The 18,933-nt window shown below is 38.0% G+C and overlaps 1 protein-coding gene across 3 annotated transcripts in view; it reads right to left on the reverse strand.

Annotated features, from left to right (window-relative positions):
* POLA1 (DNA polymerase alpha 1, catalytic subunit) overlaps positions 1-18,933 on the reverse strand; it is a 324,710-nt gene that overhangs the window by 203,495 nt on the left and 102,282 nt on the right. For all 3 annotated transcript variants that reach the window (XM_023202598.1, XM_023202600.1, XM_023202599.1), the window contains exons 27-30: positions 6,329-6,361; positions 5,457-5,549; positions 3,416-3,621; positions 1,172-1,304 (exon numbers count right to left, since the gene is read on the reverse strand). In XM_023202598.1, coding sequence (XP_023058366.1) covers positions 1,172-1,304; positions 3,416-3,621; positions 5,457-5,549; positions 6,329-6,361 — 465 coding nt within the window. The remainder of the gene's footprint in view (positions 1-1,171; positions 1,305-3,415; positions 3,622-5,456; positions 5,550-6,328; positions 6,362-18,933) is intronic.

The following is an 18,933-nucleotide window of genomic DNA, read 5'->3' on the forward strand; positions in this document are numbered from 1 at the left end:
TAATATAAAAATATGGGAAAATGTTTATGTTAAATGAAAATATATTTCTAAATAACATATTGTAATTGCTGCAATATAAAAATGTTTTCAACAGTACAGAAATGTACAAAAATGACAAGCATTACATTAGCACAGAGTATTATGAATAAGTCTTCATTCTAAAACTTCCATTTACTGTCAGCATTAGATTCTTTTTCATTAATTTTTTCTGTATGCACTTTGACAACGAAATCTACCACAAAATGGGTAGCATGGTATTTGCAAAACTAGCTTCTGAATATATAAGGGTACTAAAATGGGAAAAAATCTGTAACCTAACATTTTGTTTATTACATAGCACTTTGGAAACCAAGATTCTGTTTTTCAAATTAGGTAAGAAAAATCATTCCCTATTTTCTTTTTTTTTTTTTTTTAGACGGAGTCTCGCTCTGTCGCCCAGGCTGGAGTGCAGTGGCCGGATCTCAGCTCACTGCAAGCTCCGCCTCCCGGGTTTACGCCATTCTCCTGCCTCAGCCTCCCGAGTAGCTGGGACTACAGGTGCCCGTCACCTCGCCCGGCTAGTTTTTTGTATTTTTTAGTAGAGATGGGGTTTCACCGTGTTAGCCAGGATGGTCTCGATCTCCTGACCTCGTGATCCGCCCATCTGGGCCTCCCAAAGTGCTGGGATTACAGGCTTGAGCCACCACGCCCGGCCATTCCCTATTTTCAACAACTAAAACTATCCCTAAATAACTTTTGTCCCCAAAAGCCTTCTGATTACAGCACCTCTAAGGATCACCATCTGTGAAGCTAAACACACACATGAATGCACACATGCACACAATAAGCTTACAGGCCTACACCCCAAACATCTATTACTTAGGGGAACTATGAAGAAAGTAGTGTTCTCCAGTCCCCAGTATGTAAACTGTATCACTCCATAGGACCTCTGGAAACAAGTCTTCCAAGAATTAAAGTAAGGACCAGAGAAAGAAGGTCTCTGTGGCAGACATGGCAGTACCTGTGGCTGGAAGAGGTATGCTAATACTCAATCTGTGAGATAGTTGTTAAGCAGCTTTCATCATCAGCTAGAATTTATTTCAATTGCAAGGATGAGGTGGTTCTTCAACTATCTGAAGGAGGGGAAAAACACATGATAGCAGCTGGGCTCAGCAATAAATGCTACATTTACCTTGTTAATTTCAAACTGGCTCACTGGGACACTGCCATTTAGCACATTTTCTCCAATTTCTATTAGCCTCTTCTGAATGTTTTCCACTATAGTGTCCCGGCTTTGATCAGAAAGAATCTGGCCAATCACAAAGCTACAAAAAAAAAAAAAAAAAAAAAAAAAAAGACAGCAGTTGATTTTTTAATATCATATTTTACTAGTAAAGGAGAAGAAAGGAAGAGAAATGCCATTATATTAACATGTGGCCAAGAGCTACAGTAAGAGCTAATATGAGGGTTAATGTTGAAAAGGCAGTTACTATTTGTTTTTTAACACCAACTCTACTGAAAGTTTGTCAGCCTTATAATGTCGGGTTTGACCCTAAACATACAGACCATTTTTTATGTGACAGCTAATATTTTACATAAAATGTGATGAAGAAAAGCATGTGTTCCATATTTTTATGCAATTACAAAATTCACAAGCAGTTATATTCTACTCATAAGTTAAAATTTTAGAAGACAAATATTTCACTTTCCTCACAAAGCACCAAGACATTATCTCTGATATCAAGATATCATCTCCACCTGAGACAACAACCATGCGCTAGGTGAGTAGAAATATGAAGCCCTTTACATAAATTTTTTTCAAAAAACAAAGATTTCAAACTTTTCTTTCTTCAACTTCATTTTGTTGCTCAGTGTTCTCCCTTATGCTATTCCTTAAAAACTTCATGTTATTCAACCAGACCCAAAGGAAAAAGAAAAAGGAAAGGAGTAAGAAAGTCAATATTTTATCCATTTCTGAGAAAATGCAGAGCGAGCGTTTGACAGCTGTATTATAATTTGTCAGAAAAAGAACCCTGACAAAAACATTTGTATAGCTTTAATTACTAATACATTTCTAACTCAAGAGAAATTTACTTCTATTATGATGCGTCTTGTCTTAGAAAACACAAAGCTGAAGAGAACACTCTAATCCACAGTCTATACAAAGTACTTTCATCTTTGGGTACATTTGGGGGCAATGAAGCATTTCAAATATTTTTACATTTGGTAAAAGGCTCACAGTGACCTATACTCAGATGGTCAACTTTGCCTAATCAAGAGTAGTTTTGCAGAACCAATAATTGCTCAATCTCCCAACTTGACAGCAAGAGGAAGACTAGAAAGCAAGTTTTTAAATGCCAACATTCAGAATATTAAAATCGATGTGAAATTTAGCTTTAAAGAAAAAAGTTCTTCTACTTTCGAAATTCGTCAAGGTCACAAATTAAGATGGTACATGAAGCACCTAAAAATTCTTTTTTTTTTTTTTTTTTGACAGAGTCTCGCTTCTTCGCCCAGGCTGGAGTGCAATGGCGCAATCTCGGCTCACTGCAACCTCCACCTCCAAGGTTCAAGAGATTCTCCTGCCTCAGCCTCCCCAGTAGCTGGGATTAGAGGCATGCGCCACCACGCCCAGCTAATATTTGTATTTTTAGTAGAGACGGGGTTTCCCCATGTTGGCCAGGTTGGTCTCCAACTCCTGACCTCAAGTAATCTGCCCAACTCAGCCTCCCAAAGTGCTGGGATTACGGGCCTGAGCCACTGTGCCCGGCCTAAAAATTCATTTTGAAATGGGTGCTTTATACATTAATATGACCCTTAAAAAAGCAGGTCTTATTATCATATTCTTCAGTCTCAGGTGCAAAGCTAGGAGGTCAATCATGATATTTACTAATTCTGAGGTACACACAGGATTTGAGAAGTAGCCCTTAAATTAACTTGGTATTAGTAAGAATCTTTTATACACAAATCATACGGGTGGGAACAAAGTCTCACTCCATGGCCCATTTTGAATCCCAGAACATTTTAAGCCATAAAATGGGAAAATCTTAACAATTATGTTCCTAAAGAGACTCTAGGAAGATTCAGGAGCACAAAACAAGGCACTTTCTAATAGTAACAATAAAGCAAAACAAACTAACATCAACAAAACCAACTCTACAAGGATCTGAAGTGTGAAGGTTTACCCTTACCATGAGTTAAAAACTCATGAGATGTATCTTACAGCAAGCATTTCTTTCTGAGCAAATTTGGCTTTTTCTAAGTTTTAATCTACCTATAAAATTCCATTCCAAATAAGAATTATTAATAAGAATGAATAATAAAAATAACAAAGAAATGTTCTTGCGCTTGGCAGATTCATAAGCATTCTCTACATCATTCACACCTGAATTTTTAAAAGACAAACAAGAAAAGCAAAACTGAAAGCTGAACTCACTTTCCAGTGTCTTTAGCAAGATCACACCAATCTCTTCTAACTATATCTAATCCTTTGAGCTCCTGCTTGGTGACATAATTCCCGTCTGACGTTGGCTCAACAACCAGAGCAGCGTATTTCTTTTTTTTCAGCAGTAGCAGAGACTTGAAAACCCCATCAACGTCTATTTCAAGCAGTTTGTACAACTTATTCACTTCACTTTTTACCTGTGAAAATTTCAAATATTAATATTAGCTTCTCAAACATCTAACAGGGAGAAGATAAACATGTTACAGATTCCCAAGAGTTAATCTAAACAGAACTTGAAGTCATACAATATTGGAATTTTACTTGGCTTGTATGTAACATGATATTACATAGGGTATAGAGCAAAGACACTGAAAACTGCAGGGACAAAAATAGATTAAAAAAAAAAGAGAGAGAGACAATAATAGATCATCCCATGCAACCAAAGGACAGGACTGGCTAGATCAGCCCCAGGTAATATATGAAAATTATCAAACAGTCTTTGTTGAATGTAAAGACTTAATACACATGTACAGTACTTGCCTCCAAACTATTCAGTTAGTGAACAGATAGTCCAACAAGTAAATATGTGGCCAGAAATAAAGAAGTCAAACTTTGACTATTAAAATAATGTTTAAGATCTCCCTTAACACCTTAACTATAAGCAAACAACTACCTGCTGAACAAACAAATCAAGAGTCCTCTGCTCTTTCTGACAGGGTCAAGGCACAGAACATCGCCTCCAGGGAAAATACTCAACTTCTGAAGGCCCAGTATGAGTACAATGTGCCAGGCTTGCTGTCAAGTGAAGATTATCATTCAAATTCCACATATTCCAGGAGGGAAAGATAGGAAGTTGTCAGTTTGTAAGATGGTATCTTAGTTTTAGTTCATTGGGACAATATCTTAACATAGCACGTGTTTCTAAAACACTGTGAACTGCGATTGCAAATTGCTATTAAGAGGCTACAAATGATTATTTTAAAATGTCTCCTCCCTTGTCTTTTCAAATATATTTTAAGTAATCCTGTAAAAATTACAGTTGTGAGTATATGTGTATGTAGGTATCTATGTATAAAATGCACCTGAATCCTACCAGACACATGAATCACACAATGTAGTAAGTACCAATGTGAACACATCTTAAACATATAACACTTAAGACTGTTTTCAAAGGAAAAATGGATTTACCATTTAAAGAAAAAAATAAATACCTTTGAATTTCACCCTTGAAACAAACAGCTGGAATAGAAATTAAAAACAAGAGGGGGCCGGGTGCGGTGGCTCATGCCTATAATCCCAGCACTTGGGAGTCCAAGGCAGGTGGATCACAAGGTCAGGAGATCGAGACCATCCTGGCCAACATGGTGAAACCCCATCTCTACTAAAAATACAAAAATTAGGGGGGCGTGATGGTGCATGCCTGTAATCCCAGCTACTCAGGAGGCTGAGGCAGTAGAATTGCTTGAACCAGGGAGTCGGAGGTTGTAATGAGCCAAGATCACGCCACTGTACTCTAGCCTGACCACAGAGCAAGATTATGTCTCAAAAAAAAACCAACCAACCAAACAAACAAACAAAAACACAAGAGGATTGGGCATGGAAGCTCATGCCTGTAATCCCAGAACTTTGGGAGGCCAAGCAGGGAGGATCGCTTGAACCCAGGAGTTCAAAACCAGCCTAGGCAAAAAAAAAAATCTCTACAAAAAAAAATCTTTTTTAATTAGCTGTGCATGGTGGCGAGTGCCTGTGGTCCCAGCTACTCAGGAGGCTGAGGCGGGAGGATCACTTCAGCCCAGGAGGTCAAGGCTTCAGTGAGCCCTGATCGCACCACTGCACTCAAGCCTGGGTGACAGAGTGAGACTCTGTCTCAGAAAAAAATAATAAAGAAAGAAAAATAGAAGAACTGAGAGACACCAAGTTTATTATTTTCAGAAGCACACACATTCATATATAGATGAATTTATAGTGTTCCATGTTAAAAACAGAATTCACAAAAATAAGTAAAGCAGATAATTTCATAAAATTAACTCACCTTGTTTCCCAACTTAAATACTTCTTCCAGATTGGTGCTATTGGTGTTTATCATAATTGAATCTGTATCTCCATAAATAACTTCAAGATTCATCTAATAAAAAGCAAAAATTATAAAAAATTAACAAAAACACAGTGACCATTACACACAATGAAACTAAAGATTTTCCATACTACAGAAATTACAGGCTCCACAGACTTTTCAAAAGTTTATGTTAATTATTATTTATATTGTCAGGGTATACAATTGAAGATTAAGCCCCTATAAACCAGAAAGGCAAGTACCCTGACATCAAGAAAATCTCTCAAATTTTCTTAAAACAGAGAGTGGAGTGGAAGGGGAATTGTGTCTAGTTTCAACAGAAACAAAATATCAAATTAAATAATGAGAAAAAAGAGAATACAAGACTAGGAAATGGGGTCTATATTTATCCACTGTACCACATGCTTAGTGGTCATGGCAATTTAAGAAGCGGAAACATAATGGATTCTATAAATTCAAGGGCACAAATCCATATTAAATTCTTAATACAGTTGCAAACAGTATTTAGTAGAATATGAAGAGTGCCAAAAAAAATCAATCATAACAAACAACACTAGAGCACATACAGTATAAAGGCCTGGAAATAAACTCTAATTAGCACTGTTACTAATTTGCTTGAAACACTCACATATAGGCTTCAAGCAGGGGCTAGATCATATCAGTGTTGGTAAAAGAAAAAAGCTGTAATACTTTAGGAGGGATTATAAATGTAAACTAGGCAACCTAAGAAGCAATTTCCAGTCTGTTTGGGTTACAGTTTTCCTTGAATACAAAAACATTACCAGTTACGATATTGAAGAGTTTTATACAATGAAAATGCTCAACATTACCTTTTGTACCATCTCTTTCGTATGCATCAAAATCTAAATGAAACAAAAGTCAAGATTAATACATTACACAATTATAAAGACATAAATAGAAGCACATAGAGATAGGTAGCTCTCAATGATTTGCCATTTCTAAAGCTCTTGAAGGTTTTCTAACGACAGCCCTTAAAATAACAGTAACATCAATGTAATCTAAAAATAAGTTCGCCTCTATGCTGATCCTGAGCCAGAGATATGCATGCATATACATAGGTATATATCTTTAATAAACACACAATAAAGTATCTCTATAACATGGCAAAAAAGCAAACTATTCTTATTACTAATACTTAAATAGAACTGCATGCCTTAAAAAAGCTTAACAAAGCATTTCAAATCTGGCAATTCTTACTCATGGTATTCAGGATCTTAAAAAGTTAAAAAAAAAAAAAGCACACTACACTTAAAATTCTTCTCTAGATTAAATTCATTGAAGAAAGAGAGTAGATAGATTTTCACTATATTGCCTGGAGCTACCACAGTAGCCAGTAAAAAGGTGGGGCTCAAGAAACATTCAGTGAACGAAGACCAACAAGGATAATAGCTGTTGATGGGTCTGTCCCCAGGCCCATATAGCTACAGATCAGAGATATTTAGGCTACAATATGGATAGAAATAAAAACTGATATAAATTATTTTGAGCCAGATCAGAAGTAACACATATTTTAACAAACAGCCTCTTAAAAAATAGTAATATGACATAATTAGGACTCAGAGAGAAAGTGTGTGGGGGGGGGGGTGTTTGGGGGGGGGGGTGTGTGTTTAAAATACATGTGCTAGATGCTGTGCAAGGAACACCTTGTGCATTTTCTCATTTCATTCCCCTAGATCTCCAAGGGGTAGCTACTATTAATAACCTCATTTGTTAGATGCCAAAAGACCAAGAGAAATTAGTGTCCTAGTAATGACAAAACAAGGATATGAACCCAAGCATTCTGACTCGAGTATGGGGCCTTAGTCACTCCATGCTATTGCCTCTCTGCTATCACCCATCTTTCAAAGCATCAGTCTAAAGCTGAGGTCACTTTTCCAATAGACCAAATAAAGGTTTATTTCATTCATATTTATTTCTCCTACTTCAATAGTCCTCCTTGTCAACTAAGCTCGTTTCATGGTGTCACTTCTTTCTTGTCTTCCCTATTACAGAGCTTTGTAAATCCTGTCTTTAGAGTATCTTTTATATCTATCCATTACTTTCCATTTTTTATTGCCCTCTGCTCTTTATTACTATCTCCCACTTTTGTTCAGATGTTCACTGTATTAATACTATGTTCTTAGACAAGGAAGCCCTTTCTCCTGCCCTGGGGGTGGTGAATGGTGAATTCTGATTAGGGTAAGCCAGTGGTTTTAATACCGACTGTACAGTGGAATCACCTGGGGATCTTAAAGAACCAAAAAACAAAAAACACAATACCTGGCCCCGACAGTATTCTTACATTGCAAGCTGGCTTAAGGACCACTGGACTAAGATAATCATGGCAATTCCATTCTGGAAACAGCGATCAGTTTAGGCGTGTGCATGTGAACAGAATCCTGGCCAATTAAACTTAAGGAGAATTCCTGTAGGATGCTTCTGTGAAAGGTTTTCCTTCCTGATTTGAGAGGGCAGGCGGTGGGGGACTACCTTTTTAGACTGAGGGCTGCTTGGAGCAGTGGCAACCATCACCATGGCTATGAAGGGCCATTCCTAGGTGCAAGCTAACATGCTGAGCAGGGCCGGCTGCAAGGTGGAAAGCGTCTGACTCCATGGAAATGAGGTTGTCACTGAGGATGAACCAATTCGCATCTCTATTGGCGTTACGTCTCATCAACTCACCCTGAATATCATTACCAATCTCCTAAATGTTTTCAATGCCTCTCCGATGCCTACAAGGTCAAGACCAAATTCTGCAACTGCACCTAAACCACTGTTCCACTTGTATGGCCTGTTATTCTTTTACACAGATCCTCTTGCTGGACAGAATAAATCTCCCAGTCTTCCAACAGTTAACTGTGTACAGACTCATCTTTTCACGCCTTCACTCATGCAGTGTGTCTCCTACCTGGAATTCCTTCCCCAGTCCTTTTCCTGTCATTGAATTTTACAACCCTCGGCTCAAATCCTTGCATGAGCTGACTGGCCCAGCCCATACCTGTCTCTCTCCTCTCATCTGTGTTTGCATTATTCTACTAGTACTTGAATGATGCTTTATGTTATTAGCTCCCACCTAGCGACCCCAAACTAGACTACAAGCTCCTGGAGGTCAGACCACGTGTTGGTGCCTGAGTGCAGACTTCACTATAACAGGCACTCAAAAAACTGTTTGCCAGGTGACTAATAGGTCCTGTAGTAATCCCAATTACTTTTCCACTAGACACTAAAATTCAGCTAACATAAAAAACACTCTCCCCAACTTCATCTTCATTTTTTAACATTTGAATTGCAGGGAAAGGCATTGTGGGAGAATACTTGACAATTCCTTTAGGGAAAGGGCAATAATGAGATCAACCCAAGGCAAATTAATCATAGTGAGGACAGAACTACTCATCAAGAGTCCTCTTTACCCTCTGCCTCTCACAGTTTGCTAGACTTAGCTTTCCTCATCACAATGGACAACACCATAACATAACTGTTATCTCAATAAAATACCTGAGGAGCAGATTGTCAACCTTTTACTACAACTCCACATATTCAATAACCAATTTATTCTACTCTTGTTTCACAACATGAACCAAATCTACTACATCATCCCTGAGTGTACCTTCAATGTGAACTGGCAACCTTCACCTTTCAGATCCATCATCCACTCCTACTCCATCCTGTCACCAACTCACAACCATTGCCATGCATAACCTGAGGACTACTACCAAAATGATTTTCTTTGGTGGCAGAAACCTTTTGGTGGATGTCTTTTTTTGCAGAAATGGTAAACTATAGATTATGCCGCAACTGCTTTTTTCACCTAGCACTTATCCAAGAGGTTATTTTAAATCCATACATAAAGAGCTGCCTTATTATTTTTTAATGACTACATAGTACCCCATTGTATAAATAGAACATAATTTATTTAACTAGTGTTCTATTAATGAACATACAAGTTGTTTCTACTCTTTACCGTTATAACCATACTTCAACAAATAATCCCTATACATGTGTAATATACAAATCTGCCAGTAACAAGACAAGTGGACGTGCTGGGTCAAAGGTTGTTATGTTTTGAAGTTTTAAAACTAAATATAACCCAATAGCTCTCTACAGAGGTTGTACTGATTTCTGTGGATCTTACCATCTTTTCAGTGGGCCTCACGAGTAGCTGATGACAATGTTCTGTCTCAGGTTCAAGGTCCTCACCACAGTTTGTCAACTCTTCAGCCCATTCTATACAAGACAACCCACAACTAGTCTGACCCCTAACCTGTCATGTTTTTTCACTAAGCAGTTCTAGATGGTGGGCATCACAGTGCCCTCTCTAGTCCAATGCTTATCCAAGTGCTAATGAGCAGAAACACTCGAAAGCTGCCCTCAAGTCCAGCCCTCAACTCAAACTGCTCACTGGGGAGGGCTCAGCTGTTAGATACCCAGGGAGCTACCAAATTCTTACTGTCTACCAGAGGCCTGGTACATGGGAGCTGTTAATAAACATTTATAGAATGCTAAGTGAATAATCCTAAGGGGTACACAGTATTATAAATCCCAACTGACAGATGAGGAAAATCAGGCTCTGAGATTTTGCCCAAGAGCTTGATCTAGAAGCTGGACTTTGTTTCATTTTCTTTTCATTATGTCCCACTACCTTCTAAAATAAAATAAAATAAAGCCTCATACCACATAAATGTTCTAGAAGCCAACAATCAAGAACTTATACATTACAGATATTTTCCCCATTGAAGAAACACATTTTAAAAAATAGCCACAAGTATCCAGAAAGGTCTACTAGACACAAGGTACCATGATTACAAGATGACCATTCATAAGTTCACTTTGAAGTGACACGTGTAATATTAAAGCTGCCCATTCTGACAGAAAAATCACTTTATAAGTGCTAACGGCTAGAAAACAGGGCTATAAAGGCTTGCTAAATTCATTAATAAGGCAGTCTGCAGTTATCTGATTTCACAGCAACACCTGCATATTTATCTACTCATTACCAATTGGATGATGGAATTTTTTCAAGCACATTTCAAAAATCTGCCAACTTCAAGTGTAAAAAAATAAACTTTGTGGTTAATTTTTCCCTTAACAAAGTACAGCTGTTGAGAATAATTGTTCAAGATCTTACCCTGTAATGTCAACTGCAGCAGAACAAAGAGTATTTAATTAGCAAATCTATCCAGTAATTCAACACCTATTATATAAAATGCCTTCGTGATTTTATTCAGGATAATTTGCTAAGAGGGTTATTACTGACATTCAGATGGAATTTAAAATTCCTACGCAAGTCGAGTCATAATAGCAGTAATGATCTCCCCAATCAGGAGACTCGGTGTCACACAAGGCTCTCTTGCAATGCAGCAGCCGATTTCCTGACTTCTTAATTCCTGGGCTCAGCTCAGTGAGAGCCCTTCATGCCGATATTTCAGTCAGCAATACATCTTTAATGGGACTCTATTAAAATAACTAGAACAAAAATGACTTTTTTTTGGTTAAAAAGAATGACAGCACTGCCATCATATCAATCATTGCAGGCTTTGCAGAACAGTGCCGTTAGGGGAAAAGAGGAGGGGGAAACAGGAAAGGGGTGGAGGTGGGGAGAGCAATAATTAAAATAATATGAAAAGGAATTTTAACCCCAGTCTGAGCTTCTGAAGGCTGGAAAAGGGTAGTGGAAACCAGAAAGGAAATTTAGATGTGTATCAAAAATTGTTTTCTAAAGAAAATAATTTGTTCATGAATACACCCACGATATGGTTTGCTAAGCAGAAAGATGTTTTTTTTTGTGTGCCAAGGTTAACAAGAGCAGCAACCTAAGACCAACTACTACCAAGATGTGTATTTGTAGGCTCTCCTAATAAGTTCAGGATAACACCTGAGTCTTTTGTCTTTGTATTTTGTTAAAATAGAATACTGTTGTTTTGCAAAGCATCCAAAGGTTATGAAATGTTTTTAGATGCTATTACAGACTAAAAGAGTACTTATTAATACTAAACAAGAGAGAGAAAACACCAGCTCTCCACAGCTTAAAAAAAAGTTTCAAGGTCCTACTCCAAAAACATGTCTACTATAGTATTACATATTAACGAGAAACCCACTTTGGTGTGTGATGCAGATATTAAACACAAAGGATATCCTACAAGTTAAGAAAATGTTGAGAAAGGTGAAATTCTAAACAAATAATGCACAAACAGAATGACAACTGAAATCTCAATGGCTTTAGGATTCTTCCATTATCGATTATATAAAATTAGAAATAAACTGGAAATTAAACAATACATTAGCATAACAGGGGTAGTAAAATAAATGGTTTTGAAGGCTAGGGAAGAGAAAGGCAGATGAAATATTAATATAAATATTATGATATTTGATAATCCAACCATTACCCTAAGCGTTCCACATTCCAAATTTCAGCAACTGCCAAGCAGGACTCAGTGCTACTCAGTTCTCCCACTTGGTTAACAATTTATTTCATCCTTAGTCTATTAGATTGTCTTTTTCCTATTCTCTGTTATTCTTAGATTTGTGTCTTCTCTAAAAATGCTCAAGAAACATGGGCTATGGATTTAATAAGCATCGTACTTTCTGTCTTCACTAAACACTTTTGTGATACTGGGCTACTTACTGCCTTTAAACCTTAGTTTTACTTTCTCTAAAATCGGGGTGATATTCCCACCTTGCTCCCTGAGCTAGGTAAGAATAAAAAGAACTATATGCTTAAAAAGTGCTTTGCAAAGATAAAATGTTATACAAATATTCATGGTTTTTTTTTTTTGTTTGTTTGTTTTTAAAGTCTAGGGTCTGGAATCAGAGCACTTGTTTAAACTGCCAATTACAAGCTAAGTAATATTTGGGACCAAGCTGGTTTCCCTTTCTAGGTCTCAACATCCTCATTTATAAAATGAAGAGGTTGAGATTCCTTGCAGATCTAAAACTCTAGAATCCAACTTTGACATGTAGAAACGTCTCTTCATTATATTTGGTTGGTTTAATCTTTCAACCACATTTACTTCTTCAATATTAGGGAAAATTAGGCACTAGTGTATCTAACAAGGATAACTAGCATTGTGAGGATATATTTCCATATTCTAGGTTGTTTTTGAGGGCTATGTGGTTGTAAAATAACTAGAAACATGTAAGTTCTCACAAGTTGTCTGGATACATCTTTATGCACTTAATGTAAGTGGGTACATTTAAAATACATAATAACATTCAACACCTGTTGAGATTTCTTTTCCACACTTAGGGAGTATATATACACATATACACATATATCAAGATTTCTCAACTTCAGTACTGTTAACATTTTAGGCTGAATAATTATTTATTATAAGGAGCTATCCTGTGTCTACTGTGGGATGTTTAGCAACATTTCTAGCCCCTACCCACTAGATTTCATCAGTAGTATGAGTGCACACATATGCCTGTGTGCTCTTCTTCTCTCCAGCTGTGACAACTAAAATTGTGTCCAGATATTGCCAAACACTTCCTAGGAGGAGCAAAACTGCACCGGCTGAGAATCAGTGATACACACCGATGACAGCGTTTTCTCTCTCCAGGCACACATTCAATTGTTGGTCCCATAAGCATTCATTATAAATCCCACCCATCTCCTCCAAACCCTTAACCAGCTCCAAAGATGATAATTGGCCCCTCTAGAAACCTTCAACCAGAACAAAGGACTGATTTCCTTTCTATCTTTTTTTTTTTTGAGATGGAGTCTCGCTCTGTCGCCCAGGCTGGGAGTGCAGTGGCACGATCTCGGCTCACTGCAACCTCTACTTTCCAGGTTCAAGCAATTCTCCTGCCTCAGCCTCCCGAGTAGCTGGTATTACAGACGGGTGCCACCACGCCCAGCTAGTTTTCATATTTTTAGTAGAGACGGGGTTTCACCATGTTGGCCAGGCTGGCCTGGAACTCCCGACCTCAGGTGAGCCACCCTCCTCGGCCTCCCAAAGTGCTGGGATTACAGGTGTGAGTCACCGCGCCCGGCCCCAAATGGTTTCCTTTCTAATCCAATGAGCCCACATATGTTACACTAACTATACTGCATCTTTCCAATGTGGCACCTTTTCTGCATTCCCATGTCCTTCCTTCAGACACCCATCACTTACTTGGCCTACCTGTCTCTAGCATCACTACCTCCCAAGCCAATCTTCACACTTTGCCAGTGTTCTTTCTATAATAAAATGTACTCCTTGAAATAAAATTCAAACCCCTGAGCCTGTTCTTGAGACTCATCTAGTTGAGGCCTATCTCATCTTCTAACACTTCCTACATGCCCCTTCAATCCAGCCCTTCCAAAATATTTTAGGTTCATTAAACATGCTGTGCTTTTTTTCTTGCTTCTGTGTTTTTACATGCTGTTTCCCCAAGTGGTTAAAAATGTGAGTTGAGAAGTTAGGCTGTGTGATGATTAATCTTATGTGTCAACTTGGCTAAGTCATGGTACCCAGATATTTGGTCAAACACCAGTCTAGATGTCACTGTAAAGGTATTTTTTAAAAATGAGATTAACATTTAAATCAGTTGACTCTGAGTACAGCAGTATATCCACCACAGTGTGAGTGGGCCCCATCCAATCAGTTGATGGCCCTAAAAGAAAAAGACTGAGGTCCCTCAAGGGAGAAGGAATTCTGCTGCAGACTGCTTTCGAACTGTAGGTGAAACATCATCTCTTCCCTGGGCTGCCAGCCTGGCCTACAGATTTCAGACTTGACAGCCTCCACAATAAATGTCACACACACACACACACACACACACACACACACACACCCCACCTCTCCTATCGGCTCTGTTTCTCTGGAGAACCCTAATATAGGCTCCCTGGGTTCAAAGCCTAACAGCACTGCTAATAAGCTGTGCAATGACCTCTGGCAAACAATACAACCTCTCTAACCTTCCAATTCCTCAACTGTAAAATGGAGACAGCAACTGAAGCTTCCTACTAGGGCTGCTGTGAGCATTAAATTTAACAATGCATGTACTTTGTTTTGTACGATCCCTGGGACCTGAGCTCAATAAATGTTAGGGGTTATCATTACCTAACACCTACTTATTCCACAAGGAACTTAATACCATCAGAAAAGCCTTCTCGAGACTCCCCAACCCAATGATATTAATGAGTATCCTAGTCCTATGTATCCCCCAAAGTACTCTGTGCATACCACAACACACCACTCTATTAAAAAAGGTAAGATTAAGAGACCATAAGCAAATTATAGGCAGAGATCATATCATGGGCATTAAACCTAACAGAATGCCTGGCACAAAGTAATAATTCAATAAATATTTATTTTTTTAGGCTCGAGTAAAAGGAGGAAAATGCCTAGTGGTCCAGCTTGAGAAGAGCAAAGCCATTATCAATCAGTAAGTGCATCTCTACAACAACAGGACCCTAAAGTTGGTTACAAAAACCTTCAATGAAGCCCACACACAGTATACATTTAAATGCCCGCTCTTTCCATGCAAAAAATGAAGAGTGAATCAGTTTTGATCCCACCTTCAAACACAATGCATGTTATATAAACAAATATTCACTCAAGAGAAACGAGTTTCTATTCCAATGACAAAGGCCCACTAATTATAAACTTGACTATAAGTGTACCTCTCCCATACAACTACAGTTTCCATATACACTGATTTTGTTTTAAATCCTTAATTTACAACCTAGACCTTCTGGTAGCTCATGTGTGAAGAATATAAAACACACTGAATAAACAACAATTTCTGAAAGGTTTCTCCTCCTAAAAAGACAAATTTAATACTATTTATGAGTATCTCTCCATTATTGCCCTACAATATAACAGGGCTATTATTTTGATACCAAAACTTAAAATACCACAAACTATGCCTTTGAACGTGTGAAAGGAAAAGTGAATTTCTTCCCTGTCTTATAACATGTTTTATAATTTCTTGTCCCCAGCATGATTATTTATTCATCCTGTGGATTCTTAAAAACCTGCTTTACATGCTGACCTTTAAGAACTCAGTTTTCACCTTTAAAGAAACCTTCCTTTCACAATATTCTTATTCTCCATTCCTCTTCCAGTCTAGAAGCTCACGTCCTATATGTTTCACTTGAATTTACAAGTATTCCTGCCATTCTTGGGGTTATATCTGACACAGGACAGTGGACAGCTTGTAAAGCTGGCCTTAAAGCACACTTGAACCAAATCTACTCACTGACACAAGAGCTCAATATGAACCTATACAGTCTTAAATATTATATCCCCAGTTAACAAAAAACAAAAAACCTAAGATACTAAAATTAAAACTGGAGCAGTAGGTATTAACCTAAGGTCAAGAAATCTGAAAATCCCCTGAAATTGTCAGCAAAGATTTGAATGTCTGCTTACGTGCATTTTTCTAGAAAGAAGATCCACATATTTAACCAAACCTGAAATTCTGATTTGTTTAATCATAAGTACCACTTAGGATGCTCCAACTCGCCGTAAGAATAGAACTTTCAGATTTCTTAACATTCACAATTTTCATTAAGACTAGAAACACACTCACCCAAAGGTCCTTGCCCCTTGCTTTTGAGGTGGGTGTTTTCAGCCCCTACCTACAGTTTATTTCACTCACAGAAACATGTACATGTGAAAAGGCTCAGAGATTTGGCTCCCTGATTGACTCCTCATATAACTCATCCAGGGGGGCTAATTAAGACATGGCCAAACTATGTCCATGCTTTAGTGAATATCAGCGCTCAAGCAAGTTTCACATAACCTGATTAAAATTGACTCAAAGTGTCTTACTTCAGTAATCACTTAGACAGAATGAATTTTACATTAGTGGGATCAAGCATGCACCAGGCCTCAGTGGAAATGAAAAGGGCTTATAGTAATAGGATTTATAAACCCACCCATTAGGTTAATGGCTAAATGATTTACATGTAACTTTCTCCCCCATCCCGCCTTCCCTCACCCTTTAACTCAGTAAAAACTATGCTTGGCATTTTCCACTGCAGTGCCACACACAAAGGAAATAGCCTTTCTATTTTGGGACATTCTAATTTCTAATAATGGCTTGGGTAGCTACCATTAACTCTTTCAAAGCACAAATAATTGACTAATAAAATTAAGTATTCTATAAGGCCTAAAAGTGCTTAATTGATCATAATTGTCTATTTGAGAAGAAGGCGTCAGGCTGGCTATGCTCAGATAATGAAGTTGGGCAATTCTGAAGCACTGCAATCAGTGTAATACTTACAGCTAAAAAGGACATTAGCATTTTCTAGAATCTGTAACATTTTCTTTATAACTGAGGTCATGGGAAAATCTGACCAGAAAACTTTGAGCTCCCAGCTCCCACAAATGGCAGATTTAACAACTTGTCCCTTGTCATTACTAAGCTCCTGGTCTGAAGCTCAATTCTGGAAGAGCATACAGCTGGTAGTCTGGAGAACCTGAAGTTGGACAGTGACCAAGGTGGTGCTGTCACCATTTTGACAGAAGCATTTTGATTTCTAGAAAGCTCCTTTTTAGGATCAGTATGTGACAAAATAGTCATTGGAGTGTCCATAATTACTCTCTTCTTCAAATGAAGTGAGATGAGGGAGAACGTTTTAAGCCCTGCACCTCAGAGGGTAATTCCCTTGCTCAGTACCAGAGCTAAATACTAAATTATGCTCTATCATGACCACACTTTCTAGATGGCCTCTTAAAGCAACTCTTTATTTTTTACAAAGTGGCATCCCTTGCCCACCTCCATTCTACTATAAGTTCAACAAACAGATTCTATGAGCTAGCTATGATTAAAACACAGAGGGTTCCCACTTTATTTTTTTATTTTTATTTATTTTTTATTATTATACTTTAAGTTCTAGGGTACATGTGCACAGCGTGCAGGTTTGTTAACATATGTATACATGTGCCATGCTGGTGTGCTGCACCTGTTAACTCGTCATTTACATTAGGTGTATCTCCTAATGTTATCCCTCCCATCTCCCCCATCCCATGACAGGCCCTGGTGTGTGATGTTCCCCACCCTGTGTCCAAGTGTTCTCATTGTTCAATTTCCACCTATGAGTGAGAACATGTGATGTTTGGTTTTCTGTCCTTGCGATAGTTTGCTCAGAACGATGGTGTCCAGTTTCATCCGTGTCCCTACAAAGGACATGAACTCACCCTTTTTTGTGGCTGCATAGAATTCCATGGTGCATATGTGCCACATTTTCTTAATCCAGTCCATCATTGATGGACATTTGGGTTGATTCCAAGTCTTTGCTATTGTGAATAGTGCCACAATAAACATACGTGTGCACTTTAAAAAAAAAAAAAATCTTCTTTGAGAAAGATGGTCTAGTTTTAGGGAAATGTAACTGTGTTCAACTGTCCAGAGAAACGTGTTGTAGACACATGTTCAGACATATCTTTAGAACAAATATAGTTGACCCTTGAACAATGCAGAGGTTAGGGGCACCAATCCCCTTGCAGTCAAAAATCCATGTATAACTTTTGACTCCCTTAAAACTTAACCTATTAATAGTCTACCGTTGACCAGAAACCTTGCCAATAACATAAACAGTTAATGCATTATTTTGTATGTTTATATGTATTATATACATAAAAAACTAGAGAAAAAAATGTTCTTCTTACAATATGAAGGTGGGCAATAAACTAGAAAAAAATGATTTCTTACAATAAACTATAGAAAAAATGTTACTAAGAAAATCATAAGGAAGATAAAATATCTTTACTATTCATTAAGTCGAAGTAGATCATCATAAGGGTCTTCATCCTCATCATTTTCATGTCGAGTAGGGCTGAGGAGGAGGAGGGGCTGGTTTTGCCGACTCCAGGGTGGCAGAGGTGGAAGAACATTTATGTATTCACACAGTTCAAACTCATGTTGGTTAAGGGTCAACTATATATTTAAGAATCAATCAAATGACATATTCCCATTTATCAATCACATTTTCTCCTGTCCCATTATATTTTATACTTTCACTGGGAAGAATCCAGAGAAATTCTGAATCAAACAGAGAGCAAGTTGAGAAAAGCAATTTAGGATGGAGATACAGAATATGAAGAAGCAATATAAAGGATATATGAGGTTTGGCTACTCACTGCTTTAAAAAAAGCAATCTCCTTCAGTTTTGAACTTTGTGCTTTTTTTTTTTTTTTTTTTTTGGGAAACAGGGTCTCACTGTGTCACCCAGGCTGGAGTGCACTGGGGCAATCTTGGGTCACTGCAGCCTTGACCTCCTAGGCTAAAGCAATCCTCCCACATCAGCCTCCCAAGTAGTTGGGACTATAGGCGCACCCCACCAAGCCTGGCTATTTTTTTTTTCTTAATTTTTTTGTAAAGACAGGGTCTCACTATGTTGCCTACACTGGTCTCAAGCAATCCTCCCACCTCAGACCCCCAAAGTGCTGGGATTACAGGTATAAGTCACTGCACCCAGCCTGTGCATTTCCACTCTCTAATTTGG

The sequence above is a fragment of the Piliocolobus tephrosceles genome, chromosome 12 (genome assembly GCF_002776525.5).
Source record: "Piliocolobus tephrosceles isolate RC106 chromosome 12, ASM277652v3, whole genome shotgun sequence".
In the NCBI taxonomy this organism is placed as follows: domain Eukaryota; kingdom Metazoa; phylum Chordata; class Mammalia; order Primates; family Cercopithecidae; genus Piliocolobus; species Piliocolobus tephrosceles.